General features: G+C 37.2%; 2 protein-coding genes across 2 annotated transcripts; both read left to right on the top strand.

The window, feature by feature from the left end:
• The first annotated feature begins 2,213 nt into the window (after positions 1 to 2,213).
• Positions 2,214 to 6,031, top strand: LOC106938300 (cathepsin L1-like). The gene is made up of 8 exons (XM_015020247.1): positions 2,214 to 2,275; positions 2,767 to 2,904; positions 3,151 to 3,273; positions 3,410 to 3,559; positions 4,577 to 4,801; positions 4,896 to 5,064; positions 5,503 to 5,605; positions 5,737 to 6,031. Exons 2-8 carry the CDS (start codon positions 2,782 to 2,784, stop codon positions 5,837 to 5,839), a joined length of 996 nt encoding a protein of 331 aa, XP_014875733.1. The 5' UTR covers positions 2,214 to 2,275; positions 2,767 to 2,781; the 3' UTR covers positions 5,840 to 6,031.
• An 812-nt stretch (positions 6,032 to 6,843) lies between these two features.
• On the top strand, positions 6,844 to 11,865 carry LOC106938301 (cathepsin L1-like). Its single transcript, XM_015020248.1, has 7 exons — positions 6,844 to 6,965; positions 8,239 to 8,372; positions 9,238 to 9,360; positions 9,621 to 9,773; positions 10,905 to 11,129; positions 11,217 to 11,382; positions 11,744 to 11,865. Exons 2-7 carry the CDS (start codon positions 8,250 to 8,252, stop codon positions 11,863 to 11,865), a joined length of 912 nt encoding a protein of 303 aa, XP_014875734.1. The 5' UTR covers positions 6,844 to 6,965; positions 8,239 to 8,249.
• Positions 11,866 to 12,175: the final 310 nt, after the last annotated feature.

Genomic DNA, 12,175 nt, shown 5'->3' with positions numbered 1-12,175 from the left:
AGAGGACCTGGGATCTAAGGAAGAGAGAGAGAGCCAAACTTTTTCCAAAGTTAACTATTTTATAAATATTCTTCCTTAACAAGGTCAAAGCAGGGCATTCTGTGAAGAGCTGCTGTCACTGCTCTTCTTTAGAGAGGCCCTCTGAGAGGAAATCAGAGTGATTAACAATACAGAAACATTTCTTAAAAGACATGACTAAACAAGAGTACATAAGGTAAGAACATAAAAGTATAACAAATAGTTGATACAGTTTACCTAACAGTAAATCTTATATTAACCATAAGATTAAGGATTACAGTTAATTTTTGAGGATTGGTTTGTATCAATTTAAATATATCAGTTTTTTTTAATTATTTTTGAATGAATAATTTTGCATTTGTTGCAAAGGATATACTTTAATATAAAACAAATCAACCCCATACTAGGTGAGTTGGATTAATGTTAATTTTTTAGAAACAAACATTGCAGAGGATCCTGATATCAGTGCAGATTAGAAACTATAGCCGCTCACGAATAGTTAAAAATAGTTAAAATACTTCAGCCTTAAATGTTGAAAACTGCATATTTTAATAGTTCAAACACCAAAAGTATTAATACGGAAAATGGAAACCATGATAGCACTATCGCGGAAGGCATCTTCGGTCTTCCTTATTTCCGCATTCCAGGGTTCAGCCAATCAGCGCAGAGGAAAATAAATGCCTCTCCGGGATTGGCTACTTTGAAAACGCCAGCCAGTAGCGTGTCAAGTAGCATATTTTAGCTTCCAGTAATAATCAATGTAAGGCATTTGACACTATTAACAATTATTGTAAAGAAATATCAGTCATATTTTTTAAAACCACTAATCAAATTTCATGTTAGCTGATTAAATTTTGAAGTAGTTTGTTAAAATCTTAGCATTTGTTCCATTGTTTTATTTGCAAACCGCCATTTTATTTTCGATCAAATCGATGACATCAGCCATAGCAGTTAGCCAGGCTCACTCATATGCAGGAAAAGTAAAAATAATACAGAAAATGTGCTGCATCTCTTTATAAATGTATATTCTTGTTGGAGGGTAATCAGTTTCAAAATGTATTCCAGTCAAAATAAGGCAAGAAAATTTTCTATTTTATTTTTTCTTTGATTTTAAATGTTTGACAAATTAATTCATTTTATTTTATTTAAAAAATGTATTTTTAAATTATTAAATAATTTAAAAATTAATTAATTAATAATTTATTAATATTTATTATTAATAAATTATTAATTGATCTACTCATTTAAAAATGAGTATATATATATTCTGAAGCAGCCATATGTGTCTTGTTCAGCAGCTCTTCAGAGGCAGGAGTCACATCACCTGGAGACACCTTGACCACCTGGACAAATGGACCAATCAGAAAGTTCAACGCTTTCACACCGAAGTGAATCTGGTCTTTAAAAACTTTATGCTCCTTGAAGCAGAAAGGAATCGGTCCTCTGCTTCTCCTCCGTCAACAAGAAAAAAATCACAGTAAGTTTCAAAGGTTTTACCTCAATTTTCAGCTTTATGATCAACTTTATTTTTATTTTTTATTATGTTGTTGAACATTTTCACTGTAGAGATGTTTCAGGTCTAAGGATGGAGACATTTTTCTTTCCTGCATGATCAACTGCCTTTTCTCTCCATAACTTGTTCCAACCTTTAATGCTTTTCTGAGAACATGAAGTTTTTCTACCAATAATTATATTTCATAACACAAAAACAACATTCAACCAGACTTTTTATTGTGTTTTTGCTCATTTCTTTGTGAATAAATGGCAGCTTCCTTTATTAAGAGGAAGCTGCCATTTCTGTGCAATTTGGTGGATTTATAATGTTACAAGTTTTTGGTTTCCTTCCCAACAAACATACACAGAGATCATCTTTTACCAATGTTTCCATTTTGGCTTTATCTTTATTTAACGAATAAGTTTGAGGTTAAATGTAAATAATTGTAAAACCTGATAGGTTTAAATGTTTGATTTGAAAGCAACAAGTTAAAATCAGTAAAACTGGTTTAGTTTTCCTAAAGAACCAAAATTATTTTAAATTTAAATTGTTATATTTATTACTTATTAAACTGTTGGCATTAAATTGTGGTTTGCTGTGATCTAGAACTGAAAGAAGAATATAGTTGCATGTCTGAGCTTGAAGAAATTATGATCTTCTATATTAAATAACTTAGTTTGAGGCTTTTTTTTCTTTCAGGTAACAAATCCAAAAACTGGAACCTGTCCAAGTTTCCACTAACTAAAACATAAAAGTGTTCAGGTAATAATACTTTTACATTTCCGTACATTTTATTGCATAAAAGGCAACAACATATTATTCCTTTAGTGAACGTTGATCATTTAGCAGAAGATTCATCTAAAAAATACATCAACATGTGGAAATTTCAGCCTTTTCTGCTTTACTTCACACCAATACAGTGATCATCTGTTAGTAGAGTTCAATCTATAAAATAAAAATAAAAAACAAAGACAAGTTAACATTTGTACATTTTCTCTGATTGAAATAGATATTTTGCCAACTTCATGTTGTCAGATTGGTTCTGTTTTAGTGATTTATTGATTCTGCAGGTGAAATTTCTGGTTAATCGAAGTTAATTCACTGTTTAACAAGCCAGGCTGGTTTGGATACTTTATTTTACCTTCACGAGTGGAATCATAATTTTACAGCTTAATAATTTACTTATGCTGCCAGAAGTCCTACATCCTATATTTATCCAGCTCTTTTGATGTGTTTTTATTTATTTCTTCCAGCTGAAAGTGGGAACAATGCTGCATTTAGTTGTTATGACGTTCTGCATGAGTGAAGTGCTGTCAGCTCCGAGTCGAGACCCACAGCTGGATCAGCACTGGGAGCTGTGGATGAACCGGTACAACAAAACCTACCACCAGGTAAACAGAGCCGATCAACAACAAAACTGACATAAAATGCAACAGAGGCACTTAATGCTTGACCTGAAGTCTGACATTTTATCCAGATGTTAACATATACCGTCCTGCTAGAGAGACCAATCTAATCCTCCCATTTTAATAAAATCTCTTACAATAGCATCGTCCATTCTATGAATTTCTCTAATTTTGACCCTTTAAGTGAATTTTTGACCAGAAACAGCTGATTGAATGTTTGTGTTCATGCAGAAAGAGGAAGGCTGGAGGCGGATGGTGTGGGAGAAGAACCTGAAGAAGATCGAGCTGCACAACCTGGAGCACTCCATGGGGAAACACTCCTACCGGCAGGGCATGAACCACTTCGCAGACATGGTGAGGCAACACAAAACTATGGGTCCAAGCACACAACCCTGAGGAACTCCAAGAGTAATGGAGTGGTTTGCTACTTAAAACACTTATTTTTAATTTTTTTTGTAGTCTGTTCTACTCACTAAAACATTTCCAACAGACTAAGGAGGAGTTCAGGCAGATTATGCACGGCTACAAACCGAAAGCAGAGCTGCAGGTTGGGACCCTTTTCAAGAAGTCCAGCTTCCTGAACGTCCCTGCGTCTGTGGACTGGAGGACAGAAGGATACGTAACGCCCGTCAAGGACCAGGTAACATGATCTGTTTTCTCTAAAATAAACATTTTTCTTGGCAAGTTGTGAGTTGTCTAAATTCATCTGACTTGTCTGTGTACATATTTTCCACTCCACCTCCTCAACGTGTATCAACACTTGCTGAAACCAACCAGCTTACTGTAGATCAGTGTTATACCAGTTTTTCAGTCATGACAATCCCAAGTTGAAGGCAGCAATAATAAATCATTATATTAAAGTCACGAGTGAATAAGCTTGTTCATGCAATAAAAAACCAAGTCAACAAAAGATGTAAACAGCTACATGACATTATATTTTAAGTCCGACATGGTGCTAGCGCTCATCATCTATCATCCGCCAGAAGGGAGACGTCGGCATCTTATTCAGCCGCTGGAGGGACAGGCCCCGCCTACTTGTGCGCAGCTATATAAGTGGGAATTTGGGGCAATTGTAGTCCATGATTTTGCAGAAGAGCAACAGTTTCAACACGTTAGAATGACACACAACTATGATAAGCCACAGTGGAGCCAGCTGCACACTGACCAAAAAAATCTAAAACAAACCATCAATCTCTTTCTACTTCCTGTCGTCTTCTTCGTCGTTTCCGCCAGAAGCAACATTCGGCTGTTGATCACGACTTGTGTGATTCCATTGCAGTTCTGTAAAATACATTTGATGTGGCTGAGAAACCACCTCATTTTAGCAAAAAAACCTTTTTAGAAGAAAGTTTATTTATAGCATTATTTTCAGCAGCAAGGCAGTTAAAGTGCTTTGAACAGATTTTTTTATCCAAAAAGGTGATTTTTTTTCAAAATTGGTGTGTCTCCATTAAGCAAATTTACTTTCGTAATTTCTATTTCCTCAGTTCTGTGGTCAATGGAAACACAGCTATTGTCCACAGTAAAATACTTTAAAAGGAAAAGCTACATTTTTGGGTGTCTCAGGAGGCAGGGGTTCATCCTGCAGCCAGTGGGTTTGTAGTTACACATCCACAGCTCTGGACCCTGACAGGCTCTTCTTTCCTGCTGTCTTCAGGCCCGTTGTGCTTCCTGTTGGGCCTTCAGCGCCACTGGCTGTCTAGAGGGCCAGCTGTTCAGGGCGACTCGCAGACTGGTTTCGCTGAGCGAACAGAACTTGATGGACTGCTCTAGATATCTGGGCAACAAGGGCTGTAACGGTGGTTGGGCTAAGATGGCGTTTCAGTATGTTCATGAAAACGGTGGTCTGGACTCTGAAGAATCGTACCCGTACCAGGCAAAGGTACGTTAATACTAAATCATATGGAGGAAGTTGTGCATCATGTTGTCTCCTGCTTGACGTTTTATGACTCTAACTTCTCTTCTTTGACCTTCAGGACAACCTGCAGTGCTTCTACAATGCGTCCTACAACGCCATCTTCGTCGACGGCTACGCTTCCATTCCCAGTGGCAGTGAGGAAGACCTGATGGAGGCCGTCGCCACCATGGGGCCAATTTCTGTTTCCATAGATGCCAGTCATGATTCCTTCCAGTTTTACCAGTCAGGTAGTTCTGCTCTAGATCTCTGATCCAGTGGCGTCCACAACGTTGGCTAAATCTACTCTGATTCAGCTGATTGATTTACTGTATAGTGCCTTTACATTGTTTCATAATAATAATTAATGTAACAATGTAAGAGTTACAATGCATCACTTTTACAATTCAAACTCAAAATTACTTTATTGATCCCAAAGGGAAATTAAATGTTGTTGTAAATCACATTAATTCAGATTCTTCAAAGAGTTTTTGTAAATAGTGATAGCTGCTGGCAGGAAAGATCTCTTGTAGCAGTCTGTGTTACAGCAAATCCGTAGAAGCCTCTGACTGAAGACACTGTCATTTCAAAAACAAATGCATGATTTCTGATGGACGTGAACACGAGGCTCCCTCTGAATCTGATCCCATTAACTGTCAGGTTTTATAGCATGACTCTCTGTATTTTAGGCGTCTACTATGAAGAGAACTGCAGCTCTGAGCGGCTGAACCACGGCGTCCTGCTGGTGGGTTACGGCTACTCTGATCAGGATTACTGGATCGTGAAGAACAGGTCAGCAACATCTATAACATTACTTCCTTTAACGATTAATTTCTGAATCTCATATTTTAAGGTGTATTATTCCTTTAGCAACTGTTTATTTTCACCAGAAGTCATTCAGATATGGATTTTTTTCTTTGCAGCTGGAGTGAAAACTGGGGCAACAACGGCTACATCCACATGGCTAAAGACAGGAATAACAACTGTGGCATTGCAACAGATGCCAGTTTTCCTGTCATCCTCTAAACAACATTTCCTTTTACTCCTGAGGGCAAAAGAATGAAAATAAAGTCTCAAAGTTGTGCTTTCTTATTAACAGTAGATGATTTATGTAAACTTGTTCATGTATATGTAACCCATAAGCTGCATAGTTCTGCTGCTTACTGACTTACTAACACTTGCTGGTTTTATGATCATTTTCAGCTTTTGCAGTAATCAATAAAAGATCTGAAACCCTTGTTATATCAATCAATTCATCTTATTTGTAGCACATTTCAACAACAAGCAGTTCAAAGTGCTTCGAATAATAAAACACAAATAAAAAGTAATAAAAACAACACATATGGTGAGACTCTAAGTGGAGTATGCTTCCTGGAAAAAGTTTTTCCCTTAAAGACGGACTCTCTAATCCTTAACCTGAAAATACTTCAACTTTCACACCCAGTTGAAATTGGGTCTTAAATCTGACACAGTAACAGAAGTTACTGTAAATTACATGTTTTACATAATTTGTAGTATAATGTAGCAGCGCTGGATGCTTAAACCTGGATGAGTTTAAGCATCCAGGTTTAAGTTAAAGAAAAATGCTTCTCATTTTGTTTATATATTTCTCTTCAAATTAGTTTCAGAAATGAGGTAAATAATGCAAAACGCTGTCAGATAAAAATATTTCACTAAACCCCAAAATGGTTTGAATTCTCCATCAACATATATACCAAAGTGGAAATAAAAATGTTTTCATTCCCATTTAAAGAAACCTTTATGAAAGAACAAATGAGGAAAAATTTATTTAAAATGTTTAAAATGAGCGCGTATTCCCACATCCTGTTCATTTATTCAGTAAAGTGAAACAGAAACATTCTCATTTGGTCGTTTTGAGTCACTGTATGGCGTCAGTGTTTAACTGAATGTAAATGTATGTTCCTCATACATTTACCTGTATGTATGAGGAACGTTCTGCCCCAGGCCTCATACCATTGGCTGCCTCTGGTTTTCATACTTCCGTCTTTCAGCGCCTCTTCAGACGGAGGCGTTACGTTCTTCCTTATCACCTGGAATCACCGGGAAAAGAATAAAAAGCCTCGACACGTTTATCTCAGGACTTTTTACAAGACAGCAGCCTCTTCGTCACTTCATCATCTTCAGCAGCAAAGTAAGTTTTGACATTTGACCAGGTGTGTGTGGCTTCAGACATCTGTACCTGTTTATGTGAAGGAACGATTTGCACCGTTTTCCAGAGAGTGAGCAGTGATATGAATCTGTTGTTTTAACTGGTTTATTCACATGAAATTCCTCCCAGGTTGGGTTTCTTCTTCCACCGCTGATCTTTCTCTCACTAAATCTAAGAAACTCATTCCCTTCATCAGGTGCAATGTTTGGGTTTTATTTAATACAACTGAAATCACAAACACTTTTACACTCCTTTTAAAACTTCTACAATAACATATGAAGTTAGTTTCATTTATTTTTAAAATGATTTATCCACATTTTATTCATTTTTTGTGAAATAAACCTTTTTAATTTAGTAATAATTTAGATTTTTAATGTACTTTAAATATAAATACTACAGAATAAAAACAACAAAATTAATGACAGAAACAGAATAAAATAAAAACACCAGGATCAAAAGTGTATTAAATGTTGTAAACATTTTTAAAAAGGAATGTTTTCAGCTTTTTGCTGAAGTATTTAGTCTGTTGCATCCTCAGTTTGGGCTTCACTGTTCTGAATGTACTGAAGTTTATCTGGTTTGAGAAATTTTACATAAATCCACTGCATTTCCAGTGCAAACACAACAGAAACTGTTTCAAGATGGTAAATAATTAGACGTAATCATACGAGACCAACGACAGGCAGATCCGATACCATAAAATTAAAAACTAAAATGCCTGGCACAGTTTTTTTAGATGCTACAGATTTATAGATGAAACATTTCTCAAATTAAACAAAAACAAACTAATGTGAAAATAATATGCTTTGCTACGGTTTGAGATGGCTAAATCTCAATTTATAGACACCTATTATGCAGAAAAAAACAAAATAAGACACGAGTGAGAGAGCTGTCGCCTGATCCAAATAATTAATGATTTATACTTTATTTTCAGACAATAAATCCTAGAAATCACATCTGGCCAAGTTGAATAAGAGAGAAAAAACAGCTGTATAAAAATTTTTGAACATTATACTAATATATTTGAATAGCTGTACATAAGGTACAACTTTTTAGTTCTGCAGGAAATATAAAAGTAAATTAATTTTAAAAAATATGAAACTCCAAGGATCATCTTCTGCTGTTTCTTTCTTTTTTTTTTTTTTGAGAAGGATTTTACATTTTGCCTGCAGGAATTGTTGAATTAACCCCAAAGTGGAGAAACCAGAACATTTTATGTGTGACCTCATGTTTTTTTTTGTTATTTTCCTGACAGGAAGCCGCGCCATGTTGCCTCTGCTCGTTTTGATGCTGTGCCTGAACGCAGTCCTGTCGGCCATAACCTCCGACCCAACGCTGGATCAGCACTGGGAGCTGTGGAAGAACCGCTACAATAAAACCTACAATCAGGTGATCCAACAGATTTATTGACTTCTTCGACAATTTCAACCCAGCGAGGTTTTCTTTTCTATATCTAGAACTTAAATATTCAATCAGAGAGAACTAGAGGTTTGATAATTCAGCCATTTCTTATTTTACTGTGTGTGCATTTAATTAAAGATATTGATAGGAAGCATGCTGTTTCAAGAGAAATTTGGAATAAACAAATTAAACTTATGCCATTCAGACAAAACAATTAAGACATTTATGTAAAGCTGAATCATGCTGGCACTCTAGAAGTTGCACAGACTACACTGCAAAAACATAAAATCTTACCAAGCATTTTGGTCTTTTTTCTAATGTAAATACCTTAGTACACTTGAAATAAGAAAAAATTAACTTACAAGTAACTTTTCTGCAAAAATTAGGATCTTGTTTCAAGTAGATAAATCCTCAATATAGATGAAAAAATAGACCCATTAGCAGATTATTTCACTTATAATAAGTTGTCTTGGTATAAGTGAAATAATCTGCCAATGGAACCAGCACTTCTTTACCAATTTTAAGGAATTCTTTGCTTTAAACAAGATCCTATAGTTTGCTGAAAAGTTACAAGTAACTAGCATGTTAGCTTTGTCTTATTTAAATTGTTTTAAGATATTTGCACTAGAAAATTGACCAAAAATATTTGGTAAGATTTTGTTTTTGAAGTGATATGACCACATTAAAGAAGAAAAACCAATTTACTGATGCCTTATCTATCTTTTTACAATGTTGACAGAATTTCTAAACAAGATCCTCCTGCAGGTCCTGAATGTATGGTTTTCATGGAAACATCAGACAGTTTATTTTGGATTAAAACTTGCTGTTTAAATTAGATTTTCCCTTTCTGCAGAGAGAGGAGGGCTGGAGGCGAACGGTGTGGAAGAAAAACCTGAGGAAGATCGAGCTGCACAACCTGGAGCACTCCATGGGGAAACATTCCTTCACCCTGGGGATGAACCACTTTGGGGACTTGGTAAAGTTTCATTTTCAACATAATCAAAAAACAAAGCAAACATTCCAGATGTAACCAAATTAAGCATTGACACAAGCAATACATCTGATTTTCTAAAATTCTAAAAGTGTCACAAATGGCCAATTATGAGCCATTTGTAACAAACAAATTAATGAACAGTGATCCAAGCACACATCTTTGAGGAACTCCAGAATAAAACTGTTATTATGTAAAGATAATTAATGAGACATTTAACTGATCTGATGAAATGTTCTTCACAGACTAACGAGGAGTTCAGGCAGATGATGAACGGCTACAAACCCAGAGCAGAGAAGAAGGTCAAGAGGTTGTTGTTCACAAAGCCCAACTTCCTGAATGTCCCTTCATCTGTGGACTGGAGGGAGAGCGGCTACGTCACACCTGTCAAGGACCAGGTAACAGGATTTTCTGCTTTTCACACCAGAAAACACACAAGTTGAGTCATGAATTCCTCCTCCTTCATCACATTGTGATGCTTTTCTCCCCTTCCCCCATTGACATACATCATCAGTAAGCTGAAAACCAGTTCAACCAGCTCTAACGAAGACTAGAACACAGTAAACAACATCATATACAGTCAATGTAAAGGGAAACTGTTTCACATGATCACAAGAAGGAGAGTGGAAATCATTTCAGATTGCTGCCATGTGTCGAGAGTGGAGGTTACAGCAAATTCAGCACAATATCAGTGAATGCAAAGAGCCGAAAATCAAGATGAGCTCTTTCTGGAGGCTAACCTTCCAGAGACAAAGTGCTACAATGGAAAAGCTTAGATTCAATTTAGTTTTATCTATATAGCGCCAATTCACAACACACGTCATCTAAAGGTACAAAAAAGTCTCTTCAATTCAATCACAGATTGAAATGGATTTGGATTCAAGTTGACGACTCTAGTTATCCAAAAATACAGCTAAATTAATTATTTAAAGGGTCAGTAAAATGTCCCTTTAATGAGCTTTCCATCATGTTATAATAATCAAAAACAGACATGAAGTGTTGCTTTTATTCTTTCATTTATGTTTGAGAAATCCTTTAATCTCCATTCAGCTGTACAAAACGCCTTGGTGGACCTAGCTCCGCCTTCTAGGCGCAGCTCCTCCCCCACTCAGCTCCTTCAGACTAGCCAGCTGCAATTAGCAAACACCGGCTGAGCTCATTACAGGAGCTACATTAAAAATGTTGGTAAAGGGTTAATAGAGGAGCTGTGTTGTGATGACTTCCTGAAGGCAGAGCTTCAGAAAGAGCAGGAGCTTCTTAAAGAGACGGAGGCCCAATTACAAGATGCTAAATTAGGAAGTTGAATGTCTTTTAAGTCATATTTGATATATACAGCATTTTTATAACAACCAAAGGTAACATAGTTACTTGATTATGCTATAAAGAGGCACTTTGTGCCTGGAAAACACAGAATACCATCCGTTTAAGTTGGTTAGAAAAGGTTTTTTTTACTATTATTATTATTGTAAATAAGATGGAGTAAACTGTCAAAGTTGCATTTGCTCAGTCCAGCTTTGTGCTGTCCTCAGGGTCAGTGTGGCTCCTGCTGGGCTTTCAGTGCCACCGGGTCCATGGAGGGCCAGCTCTACAGAATGACCAGCAGACTTGTGTCTCTGAGTGAGCAGAACCTGGTGGATTGTTCTGGACCTGAGGGAAACTATGGCTGCAACGGTGGGTGGATGAACAATGCCTTTCAGTACGTTATGGACCACGGAGGTCTGGACTCAGAGTCTTCCTACCCGTACGTGGGAGAGGTGAGTTGGAAAAGTTACGATTAAAGCCTCCAAACTGATTCTGTGCTTCAACTCAAGTCACCTGTTTTTTCTGTTTGCTAATTTTAGGACATGCCATGCAGCTATGATCCAAGTTACAGCGCCATCAACCTGACAGGATACGATAACGTTGTCAGTGGCAGCGAGGAATCTCTGATGGAGGCCGTGGGCTCTGTGGGGCCAGTTTCCGTTGCCATTGACGCTGGTCATATATCTTTCCAGTTTTACCAGTCAGGTAGGTGTTGATCTATAAAATATAAATATTTGTTTTAACAGAGGCTGTCAATGTTAAACATGCAATACATATTTCCCACAAGTCTGAACCAGAAGTGATCCACCGCCATCTTGGTATGCAATAGATAAATGCAAGTAGATACATGTCTACCAGCAGTGGCAAAGCATAGATCAACCACGGCTTTGAGATCAGCGTGTATGGACACTCTTAACCAAAGTGCAAGAGAAAGACACATTAAGAAAATGGCTGCTGTTGCCCGTATGAGGCAGACGATGGAAACATGTCCGATCTCCTACAATGTGTTCACTACTGAGTGAACATGAAGAGTGCCCATAGTAAAAGGCCTGGATGTGTGTTTTAGGCATCTACTATGAACCAGATTGCAGCAGTGAGGATCTGGACCACGGCGTGCTGGTGGTGGGTTACGGCACAGCGCAAAATCTTCTTTCTGAAGAAAATTACTGGATCGTCAAGAACAGGTAAAAGTTAATTAGAGGACTTATGTCTCAGCGAGATCTAGAGAAACTTATCGAAGCGTTTATCATTAGTCGCATTGATTGCTGCAACAGCGTCTTCAGAGGTCTGAATGAAAATCAATTCACCAGCTGCAGCTGATCCAGAGCACTGCTGCTGGAGCTCTGACTAAAACCAGGAAGTTAGAGAACATCACCCAGCTCTACATCCCCCAGCTCTACATCACCCAGCTCTACATCACCCAGCTCTACATCACCCAGCTCTACATCACCCAGCTCTACATCACTCAGTTCTACATCACTCAGTTCTACATCACCCA

This window comes from Poecilia latipinna, unplaced genomic scaffold, assembly GCF_001443285.1.
Source record: "Poecilia latipinna isolate Pla-1442-1.1 unplaced genomic scaffold, P_latipinna-1.0 Scaffold2555, whole genome shotgun sequence".
Taxonomy (NCBI): domain Eukaryota; kingdom Metazoa; phylum Chordata; class Actinopteri; order Cyprinodontiformes; family Poeciliidae; genus Poecilia; species Poecilia latipinna.
The sequence above is the reverse complement of the archived record's forward strand: the minus strand, read 5'-3'. Positions and strand labels throughout refer to the sequence as shown.

What these genes read in the sequence shown, in the direction of transcription:
- LOC106938300 (XM_015020247.1), top strand. Translation starts at nt 2,782, where the DNA reads ATGCTGCATTTAGTTGTTATGACGTTCTGCATGAGTGAAGTGCTGTCA. An exon ending in TGAACCACTTCGCAGACATG is followed by an intron (nt 3,274 to 3,409) that starts GTGAGGCAACAC and finishes CATTTCCAACAG; the next exon opens with ACTAAGGAGGAGTTCAGGCA. An exon ending in TAACGCCCGTCAAGGACCAG is followed by an intron (nt 3,560 to 4,576) that starts GTAACATGATCT and finishes TGCTGTCTTCAG; the next exon opens with GCCCGTTGTGCTTCCTGTTG.
- LOC106938301 (XM_015020248.1), top strand. Translation starts at nt 8,250, where the DNA reads ATGTTGCCTCTGCTCGTTTTGATGCTGTGCCTGAACGCAGTCCTGTCG. An exon ending in TGAACCACTTTGGGGACTTG is followed by an intron (nt 9,361 to 9,620) that starts GTAAAGTTTCAT and finishes TGTTCTTCACAG; the next exon opens with ACTAACGAGGAGTTCAGGCA. An exon ending in TTTCCAGTTTTACCAGTCAG is followed by an intron (nt 11,383 to 11,743) that starts GTAGGTGTTGAT and finishes TGTGTGTTTTAG; the next exon opens with GCATCTACTATGAACCAGAT.